The 19,730-nt window shown below is 35.6% G+C and overlaps 1 protein-coding gene across 4 annotated transcripts in view; it reads right to left on the reverse strand.

Annotated features, from left to right (window-relative positions):
• Positions 1-7,136: 7,136 nt before the first annotated feature.
• Positions 7,137-19,730, reverse strand: part of HDAC2 (histone deacetylase 2) — a 30,004-nt gene continuing 17,410 nt past the window's right edge. For all 4 annotated transcript variants that reach the window (XM_006743458.3, XM_081828840.1, XM_081828838.1 and 1 more), the window contains exons 7-14: positions 16,746-16,838; positions 16,558-16,666; positions 13,251-13,391; positions 12,920-13,028; positions 12,167-12,297; positions 10,876-11,031; positions 8,178-8,235; positions 7,137-7,510 (exon numbers count right to left, since the gene is read on the reverse strand). In XM_006743458.3, the coding sequence (XP_006743521.1) occupies positions 7,480-7,510; positions 8,178-8,235; positions 10,876-11,031; positions 12,167-12,297; positions 12,920-13,028; positions 13,251-13,391; positions 16,558-16,666; positions 16,746-16,838 (828 nt within the window). In that variant the 3' untranslated portion in view covers positions 7,137-7,479. The remainder of the gene's footprint in view (positions 7,511-8,177; positions 8,236-10,875; positions 11,032-12,166; positions 12,298-12,919; positions 13,029-13,250; positions 13,392-16,557; positions 16,667-16,745; positions 16,839-19,730) is intronic.

Raw genomic sequence — 19,730 nt, forward strand, 5'->3', positions numbered from 1 at the left:
TTGGAAAGAGGAACAGTTATCAGTTTATTTGCCTCTCGGCTCCAAACACATCTTTCACCGCCTGCACTGCAATGTGAGAGTTCAAGCTTTTAAAGGTTTCTCTTTTGCCAGCTGGCACAATACTAAGCTCTGTCAGTAGAGGGCGCTAGAGGATGACGTGGCTTCTCTGGTTCTGGTGCGCTCTTCTCAGCAGGTCTTTGCTGGTCCACGGCTCCGCTAGCACTCAGTGCCTGGAGCATGGGCAGCTTCTCCTGCTCTGGGCTCCTGCATCACCAGTCAGCTGTCTAGCCCTTGACCTCTGTAGTGTATGGTGATCAGCAGCGTCCAGCAGCTGGTAGTTTCACCTGTTCTTAGCCAGGCAGCTCAAGCAGTTTCATGGCCGAGTCCCTTCCACAAGACACCTTTCTATGAGTAGCTTCTGCTAGCACCCTACAGGGAGGATTTCTGGCAAGTTTCGAGGGCGGATTTCCAGTAAGCCCCACCTATGCGGTATCCCAGTGACGCCTCTGCCATCGAGTGAGCTGTCAGTGTGCCGTCTTCAGAGTCTTGGCTAGGGCAGGTGGCTCTTTGGGTACGTTCAGCGCTAGGGAGTAGTGGCTACTCCTTACATCTGTTATTCCTGTATTTTAAAAAATATATATTCTCTTCATTTTCTTATTAGGCAATCCCTCATTACTCTAATCCTGTTATAATTAATGGTAAAAGGATGGTTGGTAGAAGGGTCATTAAGAAAGCCCAATGCTTTACCATGAGATTTATGTTAATTTGATTTTCAAACAGATTTTGAAAGGGTATTCACCATTGAAGGGAATAGCACAGAAATTATACCTAAGCCTATTGCATGTAAATATTAAACTATACAAATAAATATACCTGAAAATAATACCTTCTTCTTTTACTTCACCAAAAAGAAGTTTTGTTTGCATTTGATTGATAGGGAGGATAATAGCTAATAATGGTTTGGACTGTGGATTATAGAGAAAGTCTTTTCCTGAAAAATACTGTATGTCCTCTGCAGGCAGATCCTATGGAGATGAGAAATCCAGCCCATTTAGAAGAGGGTAACTCCTGAAATACTGAGATGAGTGCTCCCATTCTTGCATCTAGGGGGCTGTTGCTCACCACTGGAGCAGACAAGGGTGCCCTCGAGCATCTCAGTCTCACTTGCAATCTAGTCAAAGACAACAAAGTTCGAACTTTCCTGCTATCCTGCAGAATAATGAGATTTTTGAAGTCTTTCCCACTTAAAACATAGCATAAGTGCAATTAAAAAAGGCAAAGGAGAGGGCGCCTGGGTGGCTCAGTTGGTTAAGCAACTGCCTTCGGCTCGGGTCATGATCCTGGGGTCCCGGGATCGAGTCCCACATCGGGCTCCCTGCTCGGCAGGGAGTCTGCTTCTCCCTCTGACCCTCCTTCCTCTCATGCTCTCTGTCTCTCATTCTCTCTCTCTCAAATAAATAAATAAAATCTTTAAAAGAAAAAAAAAAAAGGCAAAGGAGAAATTCTTGTCTCTTCAAATCAAACATTCAGCTTATTGGTTGCCAGGCTATCGTGACCTTTTGTTGGTATCTGTTAAGCCGAAGGCATGACCTTTTATTGATAACTTAGGAATGCCTGTCTATACTTGCCTAGACATCAGTCTATTAAGTATAGACCACATGACTGGAGGTCACCCTTGAAATGTTGATTTCTGAAGAAACAAAAAAAGGTAACTAGTTGAATGATGCATGAGAAAAGTTGGAAGCTTCTGATTTATCAATAGAACCCAAAATTCACAACCCAAAGGAATTAGAGTTTCAATCATAACTGTTGAACCCTAACACACACTACTTGTTACAAGGTGAGCCTGCCAAAAAATTTTACCTATTCAGAGTTCTATTAATAACACAATCTAACCAAGGAATCTGCTCTCCCTTATAATTTATTCCACCAGAATTTATTAATAATCCTAATCATAACTCTGTAAAGTACCAAAGATCAAAGAGGCTAGGTACATAGTTTAGAGACAGAAATTGTAGAACAAGAATCCAATGCTCCTGCCCCGCATATTACCCTCACTGTACTAAGCTGTATTTCCTAGAACTAAATTTCAATTCTCCTATATTAAATGATTAAACCCCCAGGAAAAAATAGAAAATTCTTCTTCTAATATTCATTTCTAGTCTACTTTTTACGAGAGAAGGCATGATTTACTACCAGATACATTCTCTTGTGTGTTATGGATATAAAGCTCAGGAATTAGTGTTATAATTATTACTTAAAGAAAAGCCCAAATGAGTACACCAAATTGTAGCTTAATTCAAATAGTATTCAATCCAATACTGCATCCAAAAGAACTTGTTAGTATATGTTACTCTGCTTGTTAAATGGACCAAGTGACTACAGGAGAAAAAGCACAGATAGAACAGCATTTAAACAGTGGAATATATGCCATCTTGTGGTGAGGTGAGGAAATGCAGCAATTGTTCAGCAGTTCTAAATACTGTAACTCTCCTGAGCATTATTTCTTCACATTAACATTGCTACTCATGTGAATAGCCAATAACAATATAAGTCCTATTTTTTCTATAACCCATTCACAACAATTTTGCTTGACAGATTATCATTAAGTAAATTGTAGGGGTATTAATATCCTCCTAAATTTGCCAAATCTTGCTAGCTTCCTTGCGAAAATCAGTTCTCAAAAGATTGCTTCTTTATCCACCATGACCTAGGAGTTTTAGTAGGCATCAGACTGCACCAAAAGGCTCAAAGGCAACCTATGATGTTTAAAGAACACCTGTAGGGCGCCTGGGTGGCTCAGTCGGTTAAGCATCTGCCTTCAGCTCAGGTCATGATCCCAGGGTCCTGGGATTGAGCCCCACGTCGGGCTCTCTGCTCAGCGGAGATCCTGCTTCTCCCTCTCCCTCAGCCCCTCCCCCTCCTCTCCTCCTCCTCTCTCTGTCTCTCTCTCTCTGAAATAAATAAAATCTTAAAAAAAATAAATAAATAAAGAATACCTGAAGATCCAAGACTTTTCCCCTGAATCACTTTGGCCTTATCTACCACCCTTTACCTGACATGGTAACAATAGCAGCTGACACTGATTCCTGTATTTCTTTTCTTTAAGTACTCTCTACACCCAACGTGGGGCTCGAACTCACGACGCCGAGACCAAATCACATGCTCTGTGGACTGAGCCAGCCAGCCTTCTTTAACAGCAGCAGCTAACACTTCTTGAGCATTAACTATGTATCAACTCAATCCTTCCAATAACCTTATGAGGTAAGGACGACTATCATCTTCCTCATTTAAATCAAAAAGGAATGGAGGCATCGAGGTTAGTAACTTACACAAGATAATGGTGAAGAAAAAGAGATCTTACACTATTGAAATGTACTACTTGTGATAGCACACAAATCAAAGTTTTTATTTAAACCTTGAAAACCCATGTCATTTATATCACCATATAAATAAGACATGTTATGAATCCCAGAGAACAGAGAAGCTTCAGAAAGACTTTTACTGAAGGCACTGGAGCCGGAAGACGCAGGTAAATTACTTCAATATAAGAATGTCAGAAACTCCCTCTATTTAGACAGGATGCTAGTAGCTTTGGTAGAAGGACAAAGATTAGTTATTATATAACTACCTTATAGTACCAGTGCTGACTTGGAGAAAGCATTCACCTATGTCATGAGGAAATGTGAAAAATTAAGAACAAAGCAACATCTTCATTAAATTAAAGGACCACTGTTTTGCTTTGTTTTTTTTTTTTCCCGAGTTAAGGTCTTAATTTCAAAGTGCATTTTTAAAAAATGAAATGCTAGTGAGAGTTGATAGCTACTCTACCCTGATCAGGAACATGATTCTTCCAGATGGTTTATATAATCTCAGTTTAGGCTCAATGTCTTTAAAAGCCACATGGCACGCCTTTCTTCTCCTGCGAAGAAATGAAACTAGGATAGTCACTATTGTCTCAGCAACGGAACTGCATGAACCTGAAAGTCATTTCAAAAGATAATTTTGAGACATGGAAAAGGAAGCTGTAAGGTTGTGTAAAATTACTATCCCTTGGACTAGAAATCATGTTTCTTTTTTAAAGATTTTATTTATTTGACAGAGACACAGCAAGAGCAGGAACACAAGCAGGGGGAGTGGGAGAGGGAGAAGCAGGCTTCCCACGGAGCAGGGAGCCCGATGCGGGGCTCGATCCCAGGACCCCGGGAGCATGACCTGAGCCAAAGGCAGACGCTTAACCGACTGAGCCACCCAGGTGCCCCTGCTTGTGTTTTTTAATTAACATTTTGGGGTAATGTTCACATGGTCCAACATTCGAATCTCCATGAAAGCAGCCAACGCCCCAATGCTGCATTTCATTATCATCTTTCCTAGATGTTATTTGTATAATCAATTTTGTCTTTTTACGCACAAAAAAAAGGTAGTATGTCATGTATTCCACCTCTTCCTTCTTTCCCTTAATGGTAGATGTTGAGATTTTTCCATATATAGCATGGACTTCTCATACTTGCTATGGCTCTTTCAGAACTATCATTCAACTCCTCCTCTACATAACGTTTAAGTCATTTTAATCTTTTATTTCAAACAACGTTGCATAATGAAGATTTCTGAAAGCCATTTGCACAAGTGTGTTAAATTTCTCAAAATGAAATTTTGAATCCGATTATTTGTAATTTTTAAAAAAGATTTGAGTGTGCACGAGCAAGTGCAGGGGGAAGGGCAGAGGGAGAGGGAGAGAGCATCCTGAGCAGGCTGCCCGCAGAGCGCAGGGCTCGATCTCACAACCCTGACATCGTGACCTGAGCCCAAACCTAGTCAGTCACTTAACCGACTATGCCACCCAGGCCCTCGATTTTTTTTTTTGAAATTTTGATATAGGATGTTAAATTGAGTCATTATAGGTTATAGTGACTCACACGCTCTATTACAATGTATGACAATTTCCTCATCCTCTTGCCAACACTTGCTTTTCAAGTTTATGATAGATTTAAAAAATGGTCAAAAAATTAAAAATCACCTTCATAGATTTTAATTTGCATTTCCTAAGTGGTTCAAGATCTTTTTATATTTAATAACTATTTGTATTTCTTTCCCAGTGTTCATATCCTTCATGCACTTTTTCAGTCCTTCTAAGTAGCTTTAGATATTATTAGCCTTTTGAACTGTGGCCAAATTGTAATTCTTTCTGCACACTGCTCCCTGCCGTGTTTTCCTCAACTTAAGTGTTATTAGCCTCAGTTTTTTTTTTAGTCAAATATATCAATTGTTTCGTCTATAGTTTGGAGTCAGACTTTATCTACTCCAATTACATTTTTAAGTCTCTTATAGTTTCTAGTACTTATGGTCTCACTTTCCCTTTCCAATTTAAATTCAATTCTTCTGGTGGAAGGTATAATACTTTTCCCATATGACTATCAATTATCCCAGCACTCCTTAAGGAATAACCCTCTTTCTTCCCTCACCAATCTGAAATATTTATCATTTCCAAACGTATATTGATATCTATCTACTGTTACACTGATCTTTCTCATTATACACCAGAACTATAGCTTCTCTATAATTTTATTTCTAGAAATTTTTGTTATTGCTATTTTGTGAACAGGGTCCTTGTTCTTTCAGCAGTTGTTTGGTTGTACCAAGTCACTCAGGCTGAATGTGCTTGTTTCATAATTCTCTTGAAGCTTCAGTTATACATAATGCTTGTATTTGTAAATAGGAAAACAAAATGTAAATGTGCCCAAGGAGGTTCATTATGGTATTGAAACAGATGTTTGGTGTGTGCTTAGACACACTGAACAGTAATACATAGCAGTTAAGATGAATTACACTTGTTCAACAGGGGTAAATCACAATGTAAGAACCAAGTCACAGAAGTGTATGTATGTGATACTTCTTGTTTCAAACACTAAATATATTTCCTTAGTCCCTGAAGGACTGAGTTAATACCAGTCATAAAGGCTTAGATCCTGACGGATTTGTAGCAAGAATAAGAACATGGATAAAATATCCATGAACTTCAGAGTCATGGTTACTTCTGAAAAGTGGGAAAGGGGAGTTAAATGGCAAAGTGTATAAAGAAGTCTTCAAACTGGTATATTTAAAGGCAAAAAAAAAAAAACCACTTGAAGCAAATATGGCAAAAGTGAAAAAAAGTCTATTAAATCTGAGAGGGTACATGGCTGTTCGTTACCTAAATCCGGGTGCTTCTGTGAATGTCTGAAGTATTTCTCAACACATGGGCTTATAGAGAAACATCTTCCACATCATCATCTTCTGGAATTTTATGATTTTTATCTCAAAACAATCACTGTAGGTCTAGCAAAAAAGTAATTTCACTCATTTTGACAAGTTCCTAAAACGTTTTATTTTTTCTGTTGCATATCCTAGAGTAAGTATAAATTACCCACTTGTCTGCTTTCTACCACTAGAATGTAAGCTGTGGGTGCAGGCATTTTTCCATTACCTTCAGTTGTATACGCAAGGCATTAAAATGAACAGATACTCAATAAATTGAAAAATAAACTAATTCTTTAAGTGTTTACTTTACTTCCTTGGTTTGGAAACTTGTGTGCAATAGTGGAACCTGGATGCTATGTAAAATGCAGTAAAAGGACCAGGTTTTGTCTAAATAGGTTTTATTTTAGACAGACGTAATATGAATACAGGAAAATTCTGATCAAACACAACCATACAATTCCTTTTCTACTTGGTACATAGTGGGGTTAGCAACAAAGTCACATATTGCTCAGTATGGAAGACAGTTTCCTTCTCTGATTATGATTTCTTCTTTCAATTCAGAATTTTCATTTCCAATTTTTGGGAATCTTTGGTGCAGCTCAAATATAATTCCTGTATTTCAATCGCACAGCTTGTATTATTAATGTAGAGATAAATTATTATAACGAGATGCCAATCTTCACGGGTAGTGACTGGCCAAACTATAAAAAACAAGATGGTAGAACTGCAATTGCATTAAGAAGTAAGTACTGTAAAATACTCTTTCCTGAACAGTAAATGGATGTCCTTGAAGTTGTAATCAGTTATCTTTCACTCCTAGTGTATTCTAATTGTACAGAAAGTCATGTTATTAGCCCCCGAAAAAGGATTTCATGTCGTAATAAACAGACAAAAGACAATCCAAGTACAATTTTTTAATAAAGATAATTACAAAAGATGGAAAATCAGCTCAGAAAGGCCAATTACTTCTTTAATAGATCAGTTTTTGACATAATAACTCACATCAATTTTAAATACTATCACATAAAGCATGGTGGAGAAAAGAAATTTCGCTTCATAATTAGAAAACTCACAATAAAACTTGCCAAGGAAAACAAAAACAAAAAAAGCCATTTTGAAAATAAATACAGTCCATGCCAAAGTAGTATAAAATGAAGCCAGAAGTCTTCAAAAAGAAAAAATTTTTCTTCCCAATATTTTCTCACTCTTTTATGGTTTCTGAAATTGGTGAGACATTCAAATTCAAGGGTTGCTGAGCTGTTCTGATTTGGCTCTGTTAAAAGAGGCAACATAAAAAATATTAAGGTCCTGTAAGGGTCATGCCCAGAAACACACGATAATGCCTTGTTTTTGGAGTACTAACTCCCTTAATCTTTCCAGTGATTTTACAATCTATTCCAAGTTATCCTACAAATGCTAGCACAAAATTTTATGTGGTCAAGTATTTATATGCTTTCTGAGATAAAAACTTCAATAATGATTTTGCTAAACATAACTGCATCATGAATTGCGTTATGCTAGCCCAGTGTTTAAATTTATCCATCTCCCAACACTAAAAAAATTCACATATATAGAAATTAAGAGAACCATGAAAAGATCACATAAAGTTAAAAGCAAAAGGTCTCAGATACATTACATACAAGACTACAAACTGATTTATGTTCAGTTATACAGTATTATTTTGAGTCTTTATCATTTTTTAAGGCAAGCTACGTAAGTAACAGATGAACAGCCAACACATAAACTGATGGTTAAGATGGCATATATTCCCTTATGCACCAATATGGACTAAAATTTAGAGCACCTCATACAACTTACTGATGCTCTCAAGCAAGTTCAGTCCAGCGCTTCTCAAAAGAATACACACATACACACCCAAAGTAAATGTATTTATTATTTTTATAATATATAAAAATTACCAGATAAAGAATATACTTTACCCTTTGGTATCTGTTTTTTCACCACTACTGTCCTTGGATTTATCTTCTTCCTTAACATCTAAAAACAAAAATTGGGAAGAGATTAAAGCCTATTTTAAAATACAAAATATACACATTTTAAAATATACTTGAACTATAAAAAGCTGTCATATACAATATTACTATTCATGAGTTCAGTAACTATAGAAGCTTTGCTAAATATGACAGAGGTTCAAGGGGTCAATGTGACAACATAAGTCCTGCCTTTCTGAAGTTCTGTTTCCCTTATGCTACAATATTACAGCTGGGATGTGTGCCGTGGAGAAGTTCAGCCTACAGATATGAGCACAGCACTGAGGGAGGTTGGGAAAGGCTACCACAGCGAAGTGACATTTGTGAAGAGTCCTAAGAATGAACAGCTTTTGGGTGGGAAAAGGGATGAAGTAACCTGAACAGAAGGAAAACTTAAAAGGATTTCGAGGCAAGACAGAACTTTTTAAAAAGATTTTATTTATTTATTCATGAGAGACAGACAGAGAGAAACGGAGGCAGAGGGAGAAGCAGGCTCCCAGCAGAGAAGGGAGCCCAATGCAGGACTCGATCCCGGCATCCTGGGATCACGACCTAAGCCACAGGCAGATGGTTAACCAAGACTGAGCCACCCACACACCCCAGGCAAGACAGAGCTAACAGTTTAGAAGGAAGAACTGAAAGACCACTGGGACTGAAGTATAAGATAAGCCCAGGGGCACAGTAGAGGCTAAATCCTCCTGCTTACACCACTCACTTTTAACCCAGACTCTGTAAGTCTTAAAACTTTACCATTCTAATAAAAATAAATAAAATGGTAACATTAACACTACAAACTCAAGATTACTAAAACAAATTAGCCCAAATGTGCTCAATTTCTTTAAAGAAACATGAACTGAAGTTGTGAAGCAATGACCTGACAATAAAGATATCTGATTATAAACATTGTTATTAAACATTCTACATAGACATTTCAGGGGACTGGTCTCACAATACAAAAAATGTGTGTGATAATAAGGATACTATGACTTTTTTTCAACTTCTGGCTTAATTTTGGATATGTAAACTTAGTAATTTCAAAGGGCCAAAACAGAACTGGGAAAGGGAGGAAGAAAAAAGAAATGGCCCCAACTTTAGGTTCTGATTTACAGATTTTTAAAAAAAGTTTTCTATGGTAGTATTTCTTTATGTGTAAGACAAAGGATTTTAAACAAAGAAGAGCCACCACAAAATAATTTTTTTTAAATTATCATTATCAGCAGCAGCAGTTTTGAGGAGCTAAATACTAAGAGATTAATCCACTACGAGGTCATTAAGCCAGATCAAAGGGTACTCTCATTTTTAGCTAGAATAGCAATGACAGACAAGTAGCACCCTAGTGAAGGTGTTTTCCCATTTGGGGGGGGCAAAAAAAAGCACAAAACAGCTAAAGATTTTTAAAATGAGAAGAAACTCCAAAAATGACAAGAATATGTACTGATGGTGAAAGAAATGAAAAATACTAGAAAAGCCCTACAGCTAAAGCTAAGCCCTCCTTACCTCAGACATAAGTGGAATTTCTGGATGTCAGTTAGTATGTAGCGGATTGGAGCCTTCATTGTGATACATTCAAAAGTTAAAATTATAAAATGGTAGAGAATGGTAGCCTATAGTGGAGTCAATCACAAGTAAAAGAACAGAACTGGAAGTGTCAGATATGCTGGGGAATCCTAACCTCTCTAGTAAAAAAGAAAAAAACTTCAATGTGACAGATACAGGGAAAAGGATGCTGGCCAAGTATGTCTATCGTCTATTAGTTTTTCCACATGCCACAGGGTCAAAATTAACAGCCAACTAAAACTCATCTTCATCACCATTACTTATATACAGGTATCAGGTATCCATTCAATCAAGAAACACACTAAGTGTTAAGAATATAGATATTTAAGATACTGTGTTCCCTAGCCATGAGGAGCTCAAACTAGCATGGAGGCACATAAAATCCTGTAACGAGGCATTATAATTTATGTTAAATAAAATGACCAAGATATGTATAAGTGCTCTGGGAACTCAGATAAAAGGTAATAGATTCTAGTAGTAAATTTACTGCCTAAAGCATCATTTTGTCATGAGACAAGCTACCAGCATTTTTAAGTTAAGTTATGGCATCAAAGTATTATACCTCCCCCCTCCAACCCAGCTTCCAAATACCTTCCTATCTTTCCTCAGAGTTTTTATGCTTTCACCAAACAATTTCTGAGCAAAGTCTACTCTCTCAGCTTTTTCACAATGGTGAAACTGGTCTAAGGTTAACTCTTCTTTTGTGTCTTATTCCCATCAAATAAACTTCAGGTAGTTGAAAACTATCTTAGAATTTGAGCTCTGCTCAGACTACAAATGGATCTATAACCACTTTGTCTTCTTACCCAATCTGTATCACAGTGTGGTGTTTGCTATTTTATGTCTATGTCAGCAAGAGAAGGTAAGAAGGTTTTCTGTAAGAGCAAATGTGACTAGTAACATTAACAGAGCTTTAAATAAAAAATTTAGAAGGTTAAGCACTACTTACCACATGGAAAAAAGTCATCTACCTAGCATAACCATCCCTTTAATACTTGTGCAACTGACTTCAGGATTTCATAAAAAATTGCAGTGAAGCTCATCTTAAAAACTTAAAATTAAAACACATTTACCAAAAAATAAATCTTACCTGCTTTTTTGTCCTCTGTTTCCTTCTTGTCTTCTTCAATTCTAGCTTTCTTTGCTCCTTTCTTATGATCAGCCACATTTCTACGTCCTCCTTCTCCTTCATCCTCAGAGTCTGAGAATTCTTCATCACAAGCTATCCGTTTGTCTGATGCTCGAACTGATTAAAGATTTTAATAAAAGTTCACAAAGGCAGTTACAGGTTTTATAATTGTTACACACTCATGTAAAATGTACCAACCAATTTCCACATCTAAAAGTACAGGGTAACAGATGCTTAATAATCTTAAGATTAGAAGTGAATGCATGGTTTGTTCAATACCGAAAATTTAGATTTGATCTAGGAAGAAGTATAATTCAAAGAAACATGAAAAACATTTGCGGAATCTCACCAAAAAAAATTTGGAGGGAAAAACTATTTTTTACTAACAGGAGGTAGGGATAATGCCTCTACCTAAGGAGTGACCATTTATTTCAGAGCTAAAAGGAGATGTAGATAGACAACATTAAAAATATCATTAATATCAAGTATGTTAGAAGGTCTACACCACAAGAGATACCATTGTATTACAACTCTAGCAATCAATATTAAGTGGAATGAGAGGCTAGAGAATCAAACAGGTGTTTAATGTTATTGAACTCATTCTCCTTTGGATAAATGGTATTACTTTCCAATTCATTCCCAAATATACATTAAATTTTTTTTTTTTGAGAGCATGCATGCACACATGCATGTGGGGGTGGATAGAGAGAGAGGGAGAGAGAATCCCAAGCAGGCTCCAAACCCAGTACGGGGCCCAACGTGGGGCTTGATCTCCCGACACTGAAATCATGACCTGAGCCAAAAATCAACAGTCAGATGCTTAACCGACTGAGCCACCTAGGTGCTCCTATATAGAGAGTCACATGAACTAAAAAACACTGATGCTCAAATCAGGCTTTAAGGCATAAGAAAGTTAAATCTAGGGGCGCCTGGGTGGCTCAAGTCGTGATCCCAATCCCTGGGACTGAACCCCGCACCCCGCATCAGGATGCGTGCTCTGCGGGGAGCCTGCTTCTCCCTCTCCCTACCGCTCCCCCTGCTTGTGCTCTCTCTCTCTGTCAAATAAATAAAATCTTAAAAAAAGTTAAATCTATGTAAGATTAAAAATGGGAAAAAAAGGACAATAATATTAGTGTCCTCATGAAACATAACCCATAGTGAATTTCTTGGACCACTAAAACCTCTAATCTGTAGTGATATTTTTAACAAATCAGAAGAATGTAACAGAATACACATCAAGGCATTATCTTACTAGAAATTCTCTTGTCTGGATCTTCTCCATCTTCATCTCCACTGTCTTCATGAACAGCATCTTCTGGAATGGCTTGCATCTGGACGCCAGGTGCATGAGGTAACATGCGTAAATTTTCAAATAAACGCTGTCTAAATTACACATGCAAATTTATTAGAAAAAATTCATTTCTTTTTAAGTTCCTCTTAAATGTAAGAGGAAACATTAAGCAAAAATTTCATCTTTTATCTGACTTAACCTATGAGTTGAAATAATAACATAAGAGCATGATACTTCACAGACTATCATTAACCCATCTAATCCTCAAAATTTAGAACGTAGGTTCTATTTCATCCCCCCATTTCAGTGATGAGAAAACATAACCTAAAGGCAAATTAACCTGCCAAATGTCACAAAACTAGTGTGTGGCAGAGAGAGAGAGAGAGAGGACACAAACTTGGGTCTGTGTACTACAATAGCTCTCTAAACATTTTGTTCTTGAAGATAAAGCTTTTCCAAAATGTTCCGAAAAAGAAAATTTCATGTAAAGCAAGAATGTATACAATTTACAGTGCCCTTTGAAACTTAAAAATCCATAAGTAATAGAAAATGGAAATATTTTTGAGCTATGAAGCCCATACATTTTATCTCAGAAAAAAAACAAAGAAATCAGTAATCTTAAGGTTTTCAAATGCTTTTGAAAAAGACAAAGGAAACATCTGCTATATAAAAATAAAGATGAAATGTTATCAAATCATTTCAATGATCTCTTACTTTATCTTTTCCATATATTCTGGAGTGTTCTGGTTTGTCATGTTTGAAGGACTAATATGCAGTTTGAAGTCCGGGCCAAAATACTCAAAGTAATCATTATATGGCAATTCTATTAAAAACAATGAAATAAAGTGACATATTAAAAGCTCAGTTTTCACACAGACCCATGCACAAAATCCAGATTCAAGCTGTGAAATATTCCCCAAGAAAACTTTTATAAGTGACTGCTCTCCTATTTGCATGGTTTGGAATCGACTGTAATCATCCATCTGTCCACTTGTATAATATTGACAGTTCCATCCAATAAAGATATCATAATAAGAACACTTACCATTGGGAATCTCACAATCAAGGGCAACTGCAGTCTCGTATGTCCAACATCGAGCAACATTACGAATTGTGTATCCACCTCCCCCAAGCATCAGTAATGGTAAATTGAAAGTTTTCACAACTTCTACACATTTAGCATGACCTGAGACAAAAAAAAAGATTTGGGTAACAACAAATCTAAATATTTTAACAGTTTGAAAAGTAAGTTTTAAAAAGATAATAAATGCAAACAAAAAGTTTTATTCAACCAAAACGGCTTTTCTAAGTATTTAAAGACTATGTAAAAATTTCAAGAAATTTCTAAAGTTTTTTAAATACCTTTCACACAATGATATATAAAACACAGTAAGATATAATTGGCTATTTTAACAAGTGTCCCTAATAGAAAAGTGAATTATACAACTAAATTAAGATTAAAAATATGAACAGAACACTTTATTAACATAGGAAGACATTATGTCGTATGAAGATCCTATGTTCATGTGACATTACATGGGGAAGAAAAGGTTACAACATGCACAATTTAATTTTACCACTTTTCCATATAAACATATGCAGACAAATTATGAAAAGCTATACAACAAAGTTTAACTGTAGGTTATCTTCAGGTAGCAGTACTATTAGGTAATTTTCTTAACTTATCTAAGATTATAAAATTACTATCTATTACTATAAGAAATACTTCAACAACCACCTATGTGTAGAAATTTGAATAGAAAGTAAACTTAATATAAAAATGAAATATTTCCTTTGGATAAATATGATTTTTTAATAATTAATTATAAGTTAGTTACCAGTATTAGTAATACAGCAATCATTCAGGCATACAAATCAGTCTTTAAAGAAAAAAAAAAACCTTCAATTATAGAAGAAATCCATGCTTACTGAAGAATATTTGGAAAAAAGTCAAAAAAGTACAAAGAAAAAACTATTTAAAACTCCATCATCCAAAGATAGTTTTTGAAGTATTTCCTTCCAATTCCTTCTGAGTTAGTAAGATTTAATGATTTTTTTCTCATGTAATTGTATATTTGTGAGCATTTCCACTGAGTATTCTTCAACTGTCGCACTATAAAATTCATAACCTAATTTCTATTACTGCTACTAGAAAAACACGGGCTTCTTATAATAGATAAAAACCACTTCGCTATTTTTAAAGACAAAATAAACAAAAAGTTAGCTTTTATAGACTTCTGAGTAAAGATAGCTAAACAAAAATACTTTCCTTCTTCTCAAAACCTGATAAAAATGAGTATAAGGGAATTTTTTAAAGGCTAAAACTGAAACCTATAAAAAATGAAGAATGGCAGAGAACATACAGTAACAACATAAATGAAGGTAGAAAAGAGATGGACAAGAGGTAACGGGTTTTAAAAGACCTGAGAAATCTAAATTGAATTGCTGGCAGTGGAGAAAACAGAATCAAGTTTAAGATCTGGGATTATAAATATCCTTAGTGCTTTATACAACAGAAATTCTAACAGTTGAAACATAGATGATTATAAAAGTAAAAACTGCAGTTTATGATTATGAATGCTACTACTTTTAAGTATGAAAGCATCAAAGCATTCTCAAAGTGCTAGGACATGAAAACAGACAGTTAATACCCATTTTGTACATTGGGAAGATCATGTCCATTTTGAGGCCAACAGAAGGTTTTCAACACACTAAGTTCAACGATAAGAAACTATTTGACCACTGTTGACCTACCAAGAAAAGGGGCAATCAAATTTGTAGGTTCAACCTAATAAAAGCAGAACAGATTATACCATTAATTCTAATGCTAACTGGTATAGAAGCAATCATAACATTAAATAAAAGACTTTAATATCTGGATTTAGTTATTTAATTCCATTTAAGTCAACAGTCATTTTAGGAAAGTTCTATTTGAGAATTCTTCACATCTTATGAGGCAATTCAATCCAAGCACATCCATTTGTTAACTGAAAATTCAAAAAAACCTACAAAATCATTACAATATTCATTACTGATCCCCATATAACAAATTTTAAGAACTCACTAAAATTTCTACACTTGATCAAATTTAAATTTTTGGTGCTACACTCCTGATCCCCCAACACATCTTTTCTTAGAAAGCTATTGAGAATGTGCTCCACCAAAATGACACAAAAATTAAGAGCAAGACAGAGGAAAGAGCAATGGGGGAGGGAGGACATATAAAAGAGAAGCAAAGAGCTCTTTTTCTACCAAGTCTATAAGGGATACTCATCCAAACAATAACAGGTCAGAAGGCTATTCTTCGAGAAAGTAAAAATGATGGAATACTTGATACACCTCAACATTTGAAGCTATTTAGATACTGGTGGTTTAATAATGATTAAAGAGAAAGCCAAGTAATGAAAAAATCAGGCAAGAAAAACAAGTTATACAATAAAGAACAATTTGATAAGCCTTTAAAAAGTGCTTTAATGTTGATGACTTTGTAAACACTGAATGCCACACCAAAATTCTAGTATAATTACCAGATTTAAACTGTAAAAAGGAAGATACTGGAAGGGTGTATGCATGTGTTGGGGACAAAGTGGTGAAAAAGGGCTAAATCCCTCTTCTTCCATGATGGGAAGTGAATATACAAAGCTAAAATTGAAAGTAACAAAGTATGGGGCACCTGGCTGGCTCAGTTGAAGGAGCACGCAACTCTTTTTTTTTTTTTTAAGATTTTATTTATTTTAGAGAGAGAGAGAGAACATGAACCCGGGGAGGAGTAGAGGGAGAGAGAGGGTCTCAAGGAGACTCCCCGCTGAGCGCAGAGCCCAATGCAGGGCTCAATCGCACGACCTTGAAAGATCATGACCTGCAATAAAATCAAGAATCAGATGCTCAACCTCCTGAGCCACCCAGGAGCCCTGAGGAACATGCAACTCTTGATCTCGGGGTTTTGAGTTCGAACCCCATGTTGGGTGCAGAGATTACTTGAAAATAAAATAACATAAAATAAAAAATAAAAATAAAATAAAATAAAGTTAGTTTGCATGGTACTTGGAGAAAGATAAACACCGAAAGGAGCAACTGAAAATGGCTGCCTTGGTTAGGACTGCAAGCTTTATAAAACTACTCATGTATGAATGTATCAACAAAATAAAAAACCTAGTTTACTGAAACAGCATTAATTATAGTTATAAAAATCAATTCCAAATGCATACATACATTCGACAAAAAACAATGAAAAATACAAAACATGTGTTAATACAGTAGGCAAAAAATTATAATGATAATTTTTACGGGAAGTTGTCAGAAAGCAAAAAAAACAACATGTTCCTGGGACTATCACCCATTAAACTGCTTACCTTTGACCGTCAGATTGAAGCAACCAAGCCGATCACCCGACAGCGAGTCGGCTCCACACTGTAGCACCACAGCACTAGGTTGATACATCTCCATCACCTTTGAGATAATCTGTTGCAAGATAACAAATGTTAATATCTGTAAAATTATTTTAAAATTCCATTTTGATTTTGAAAATACTAATACTTACAGGCTTAAATATCTGCCCATAGGACTCATCATCTATACCATCTCTCATTGGAAAATTGACGGCATAGTATTTGCCTTTTCCTGCACCAATATCCTAAAACACACAAACAGTTCTTAGAAAATGTTTCATAGTAAAAATGCTTGACATGTTTATTAAATATTTTTTTACAAGATTAAAAAACTAGGTAACAATATCCAATTCTGAATTCATCTTTTAGGTGAAGAAAGGAAGTAATACAGAATAGGTGTAAATTCCAATATTAATGGATTGTTTTATTAAGCTGAACAGAACCAATTCCAATTAATGTGTAATGGTTATTTTGGGGAGAAAAGAAACTTAACAATTAAAGGCAATATTACATTAGGCCAAGAAATTAATCATGAACAGAATATGTAAAACTACAGAAAATAAATACTCTAAGCCAAAGAATTGTGCAGGACAATTGTCTCCATAATGCAGAATTGCTCTTGTGGCTCACATTCTGGTATAAGTTTATTTATGATGAAAGAAAAGCTCCTACTTTCCTCAAGTTTTGACAACTGCAGACTACAGCACCAAAATCTACTCTTTAATTAGGCTTGAAATAAATTTTGTTTCTATTTGTTGAATAAATTCCACTCTGGGTATTAGTACTTCCCAAAGAAGCAAGAGAAACTGAGAGCTGGGTTCAGCAATATATACACACTTATAAAATACACACACATACACACACACACTACATATATTATTTGTATATATATTATGCATGTGCAGATGCATGTGTGTAAATGTACTGGAGTGCACACACACATCTAATTCCTAGAAGAAATGGTATAGCACAAAAATTGCTACAAAATAGTTCTTTACCTGCAACACCAAAGAATTGGCAGTAACTGATTCTTATGTCTTTTTTTTTTTTTTTAATATTTTATTTATTTGACAGAGATAGAGACGAGGAGAGAGGGAACACAAGCAGGGTGAGTGGGAGAGGGAGAAGCAGGCTTCCCACTGAGCAGGGAGCCCGATGTGGGGCTCGATCCCAGGACCCTGGGACCACGACCTGAGCCGAAGGCTGACGCTTAACGACTGAACCACCCAAGAGCCTAATTCTTATGTCTTTTAAGTTATGTCTCAATATACATGAATCTTTAGGATTACTAATGCTTTTGTACAAGTCTTCCTTTATCTCTGATTCATTTTAAAAAAGCATAGCTTATTTTTCAATATTAGAGTTATCATGACCCAACTTCCAAGGAAAAAAAAGTAAGTGGAATTACCTATCTCCCCCCAACAATTTTTCTTGAGGAAATCTAAATGTTTATATATAACTAAATACAAACCATTCAGATGTGGATAAACTAAAGCATGGTGAATCCTTAAAATTCTGCACTAAAAACTAAACTGCTGGAATATACTCTGACATTAAGAGTTCAGAACACAGAAAGCTGGTCAGCACATCTCACTCTAGCCGAAAGCTGGCACCTCAGCTGCTGCCCTTGTTGCACCAAGCTTTATCCCTCCCGTATCTTATTCCTCAACTGCTCCTTTAGCATACCCTTTTTTCCTCTACTTAGACTCCTGATCTAATAAATGCAAGCAGTTTTAACAATGACCTAAGTTCAAAGTAGCTTTCTTTTCTAATTTAGAATAAATTGGTAGGTAGAAAGGGAATGTCTATTAAATTAACATCAAAGATACACATAAGTTTTATGAAATTCTAAATATAATTCCATGTATGACTGATTTTGATTTCCTTACAAAATTTGGGGGACACTTTTATAATAACCAAAGGGAAAATATTATGATGACATTTCATATAGTAAGTGTAAAATGTTTAGTGAGTAAAAGAGAAATTGAAAGTCACTCTAAAACCTTTAAAAAACACCCATTCTCCAATACTTTCTAACAACTTCAATCATAAGAATACTGTCAGAAATGAACACAGAGGCCAGTTTCACCATTTCTGAGATTAACTACGATTATATTGAAAAGAGACTTTCTTTAAGCTTAAAACTGGGAAGGCTTTGCTGAATTTTCACTGAGTACAATGGCTGTAGACCAAGGAATTCTACCGGTCTAGAGCAGTGGTTCTCGAACGTTAGTGTGCAGAACCAGTTTCAGAGGCCTGACAGTATGTTCCCGGGAGCTGCTGATACTGCTAGTTTGAGGGTCATACTCTAAGAAATACTGTATGTAAGTTAAGACCAAGGGGAAAAGGCACTGAAGGAGCTAACAGGCATGGAACTGAAAATATACATTTGCAACTTTAAAAGCCACATAATTTAAACTCAAATAAATTAAACAATTGACCTTCTGTCCATTTATAAGTAAAGAAAGATTTCACATCACAACTCTTACTGAAAGAGCACCATCTTGTGGTCAAATAAAAAAACCACACATACTTGAAAAATAAGGCCACTCTTCAAACTTCTGGTGGCTAAGTAGCTCTAACTACATACCACAGATATGAAAAATAACCTTAATAAAGTAACTTAGAATACTGAATGCCATGATAAGAGAAATTTCCCATATAATCCAGGCTGAATTAAAAAAGGCTATTTAAATTTTTGAATAAATTTCAACATGTACATAGTCTGGTTCAAGAAAAACAAGCGAAGCAAAAAAACTTCAGGAACTTTGTACAAACAAGATTTGACCAGTGATTTTCACATTCATACAATAAAAAAGCACTAAATGGAAGAAGATAACAGAAATATAAAAGAAATAAATGCACTTAATGTAACAGGCAGGCAGGATAAGCTATGGTATTCTTTCTCTCTCCAAATGATATAGACTACAAATTTCAGAAGCCTAAGGAAGAAGAGATTAAAATTAGGCCTATTAAATCAAGACTGATTATAAAAGGAGGGCAAGTACAAGAACCTAAAAGATTTATTTTCTTCCACCAATCTTTACAATCAACAGCAATGTTGGCTACTATCAAGTAGGTTTTGAAGATGCAAATAAACATCTAGAAAATTTCTTTGTGCTTCAGGGATGTTCAAA

This window comes from Leptonychotes weddellii, chromosome 8, assembly GCF_054177405.1.
Source record: "Leptonychotes weddellii isolate Sample4059 chromosome 8, ASM5417740v2, whole genome shotgun sequence".
Taxonomy (NCBI): domain Eukaryota; kingdom Metazoa; phylum Chordata; class Mammalia; order Carnivora; family Phocidae; genus Leptonychotes; species Leptonychotes weddellii.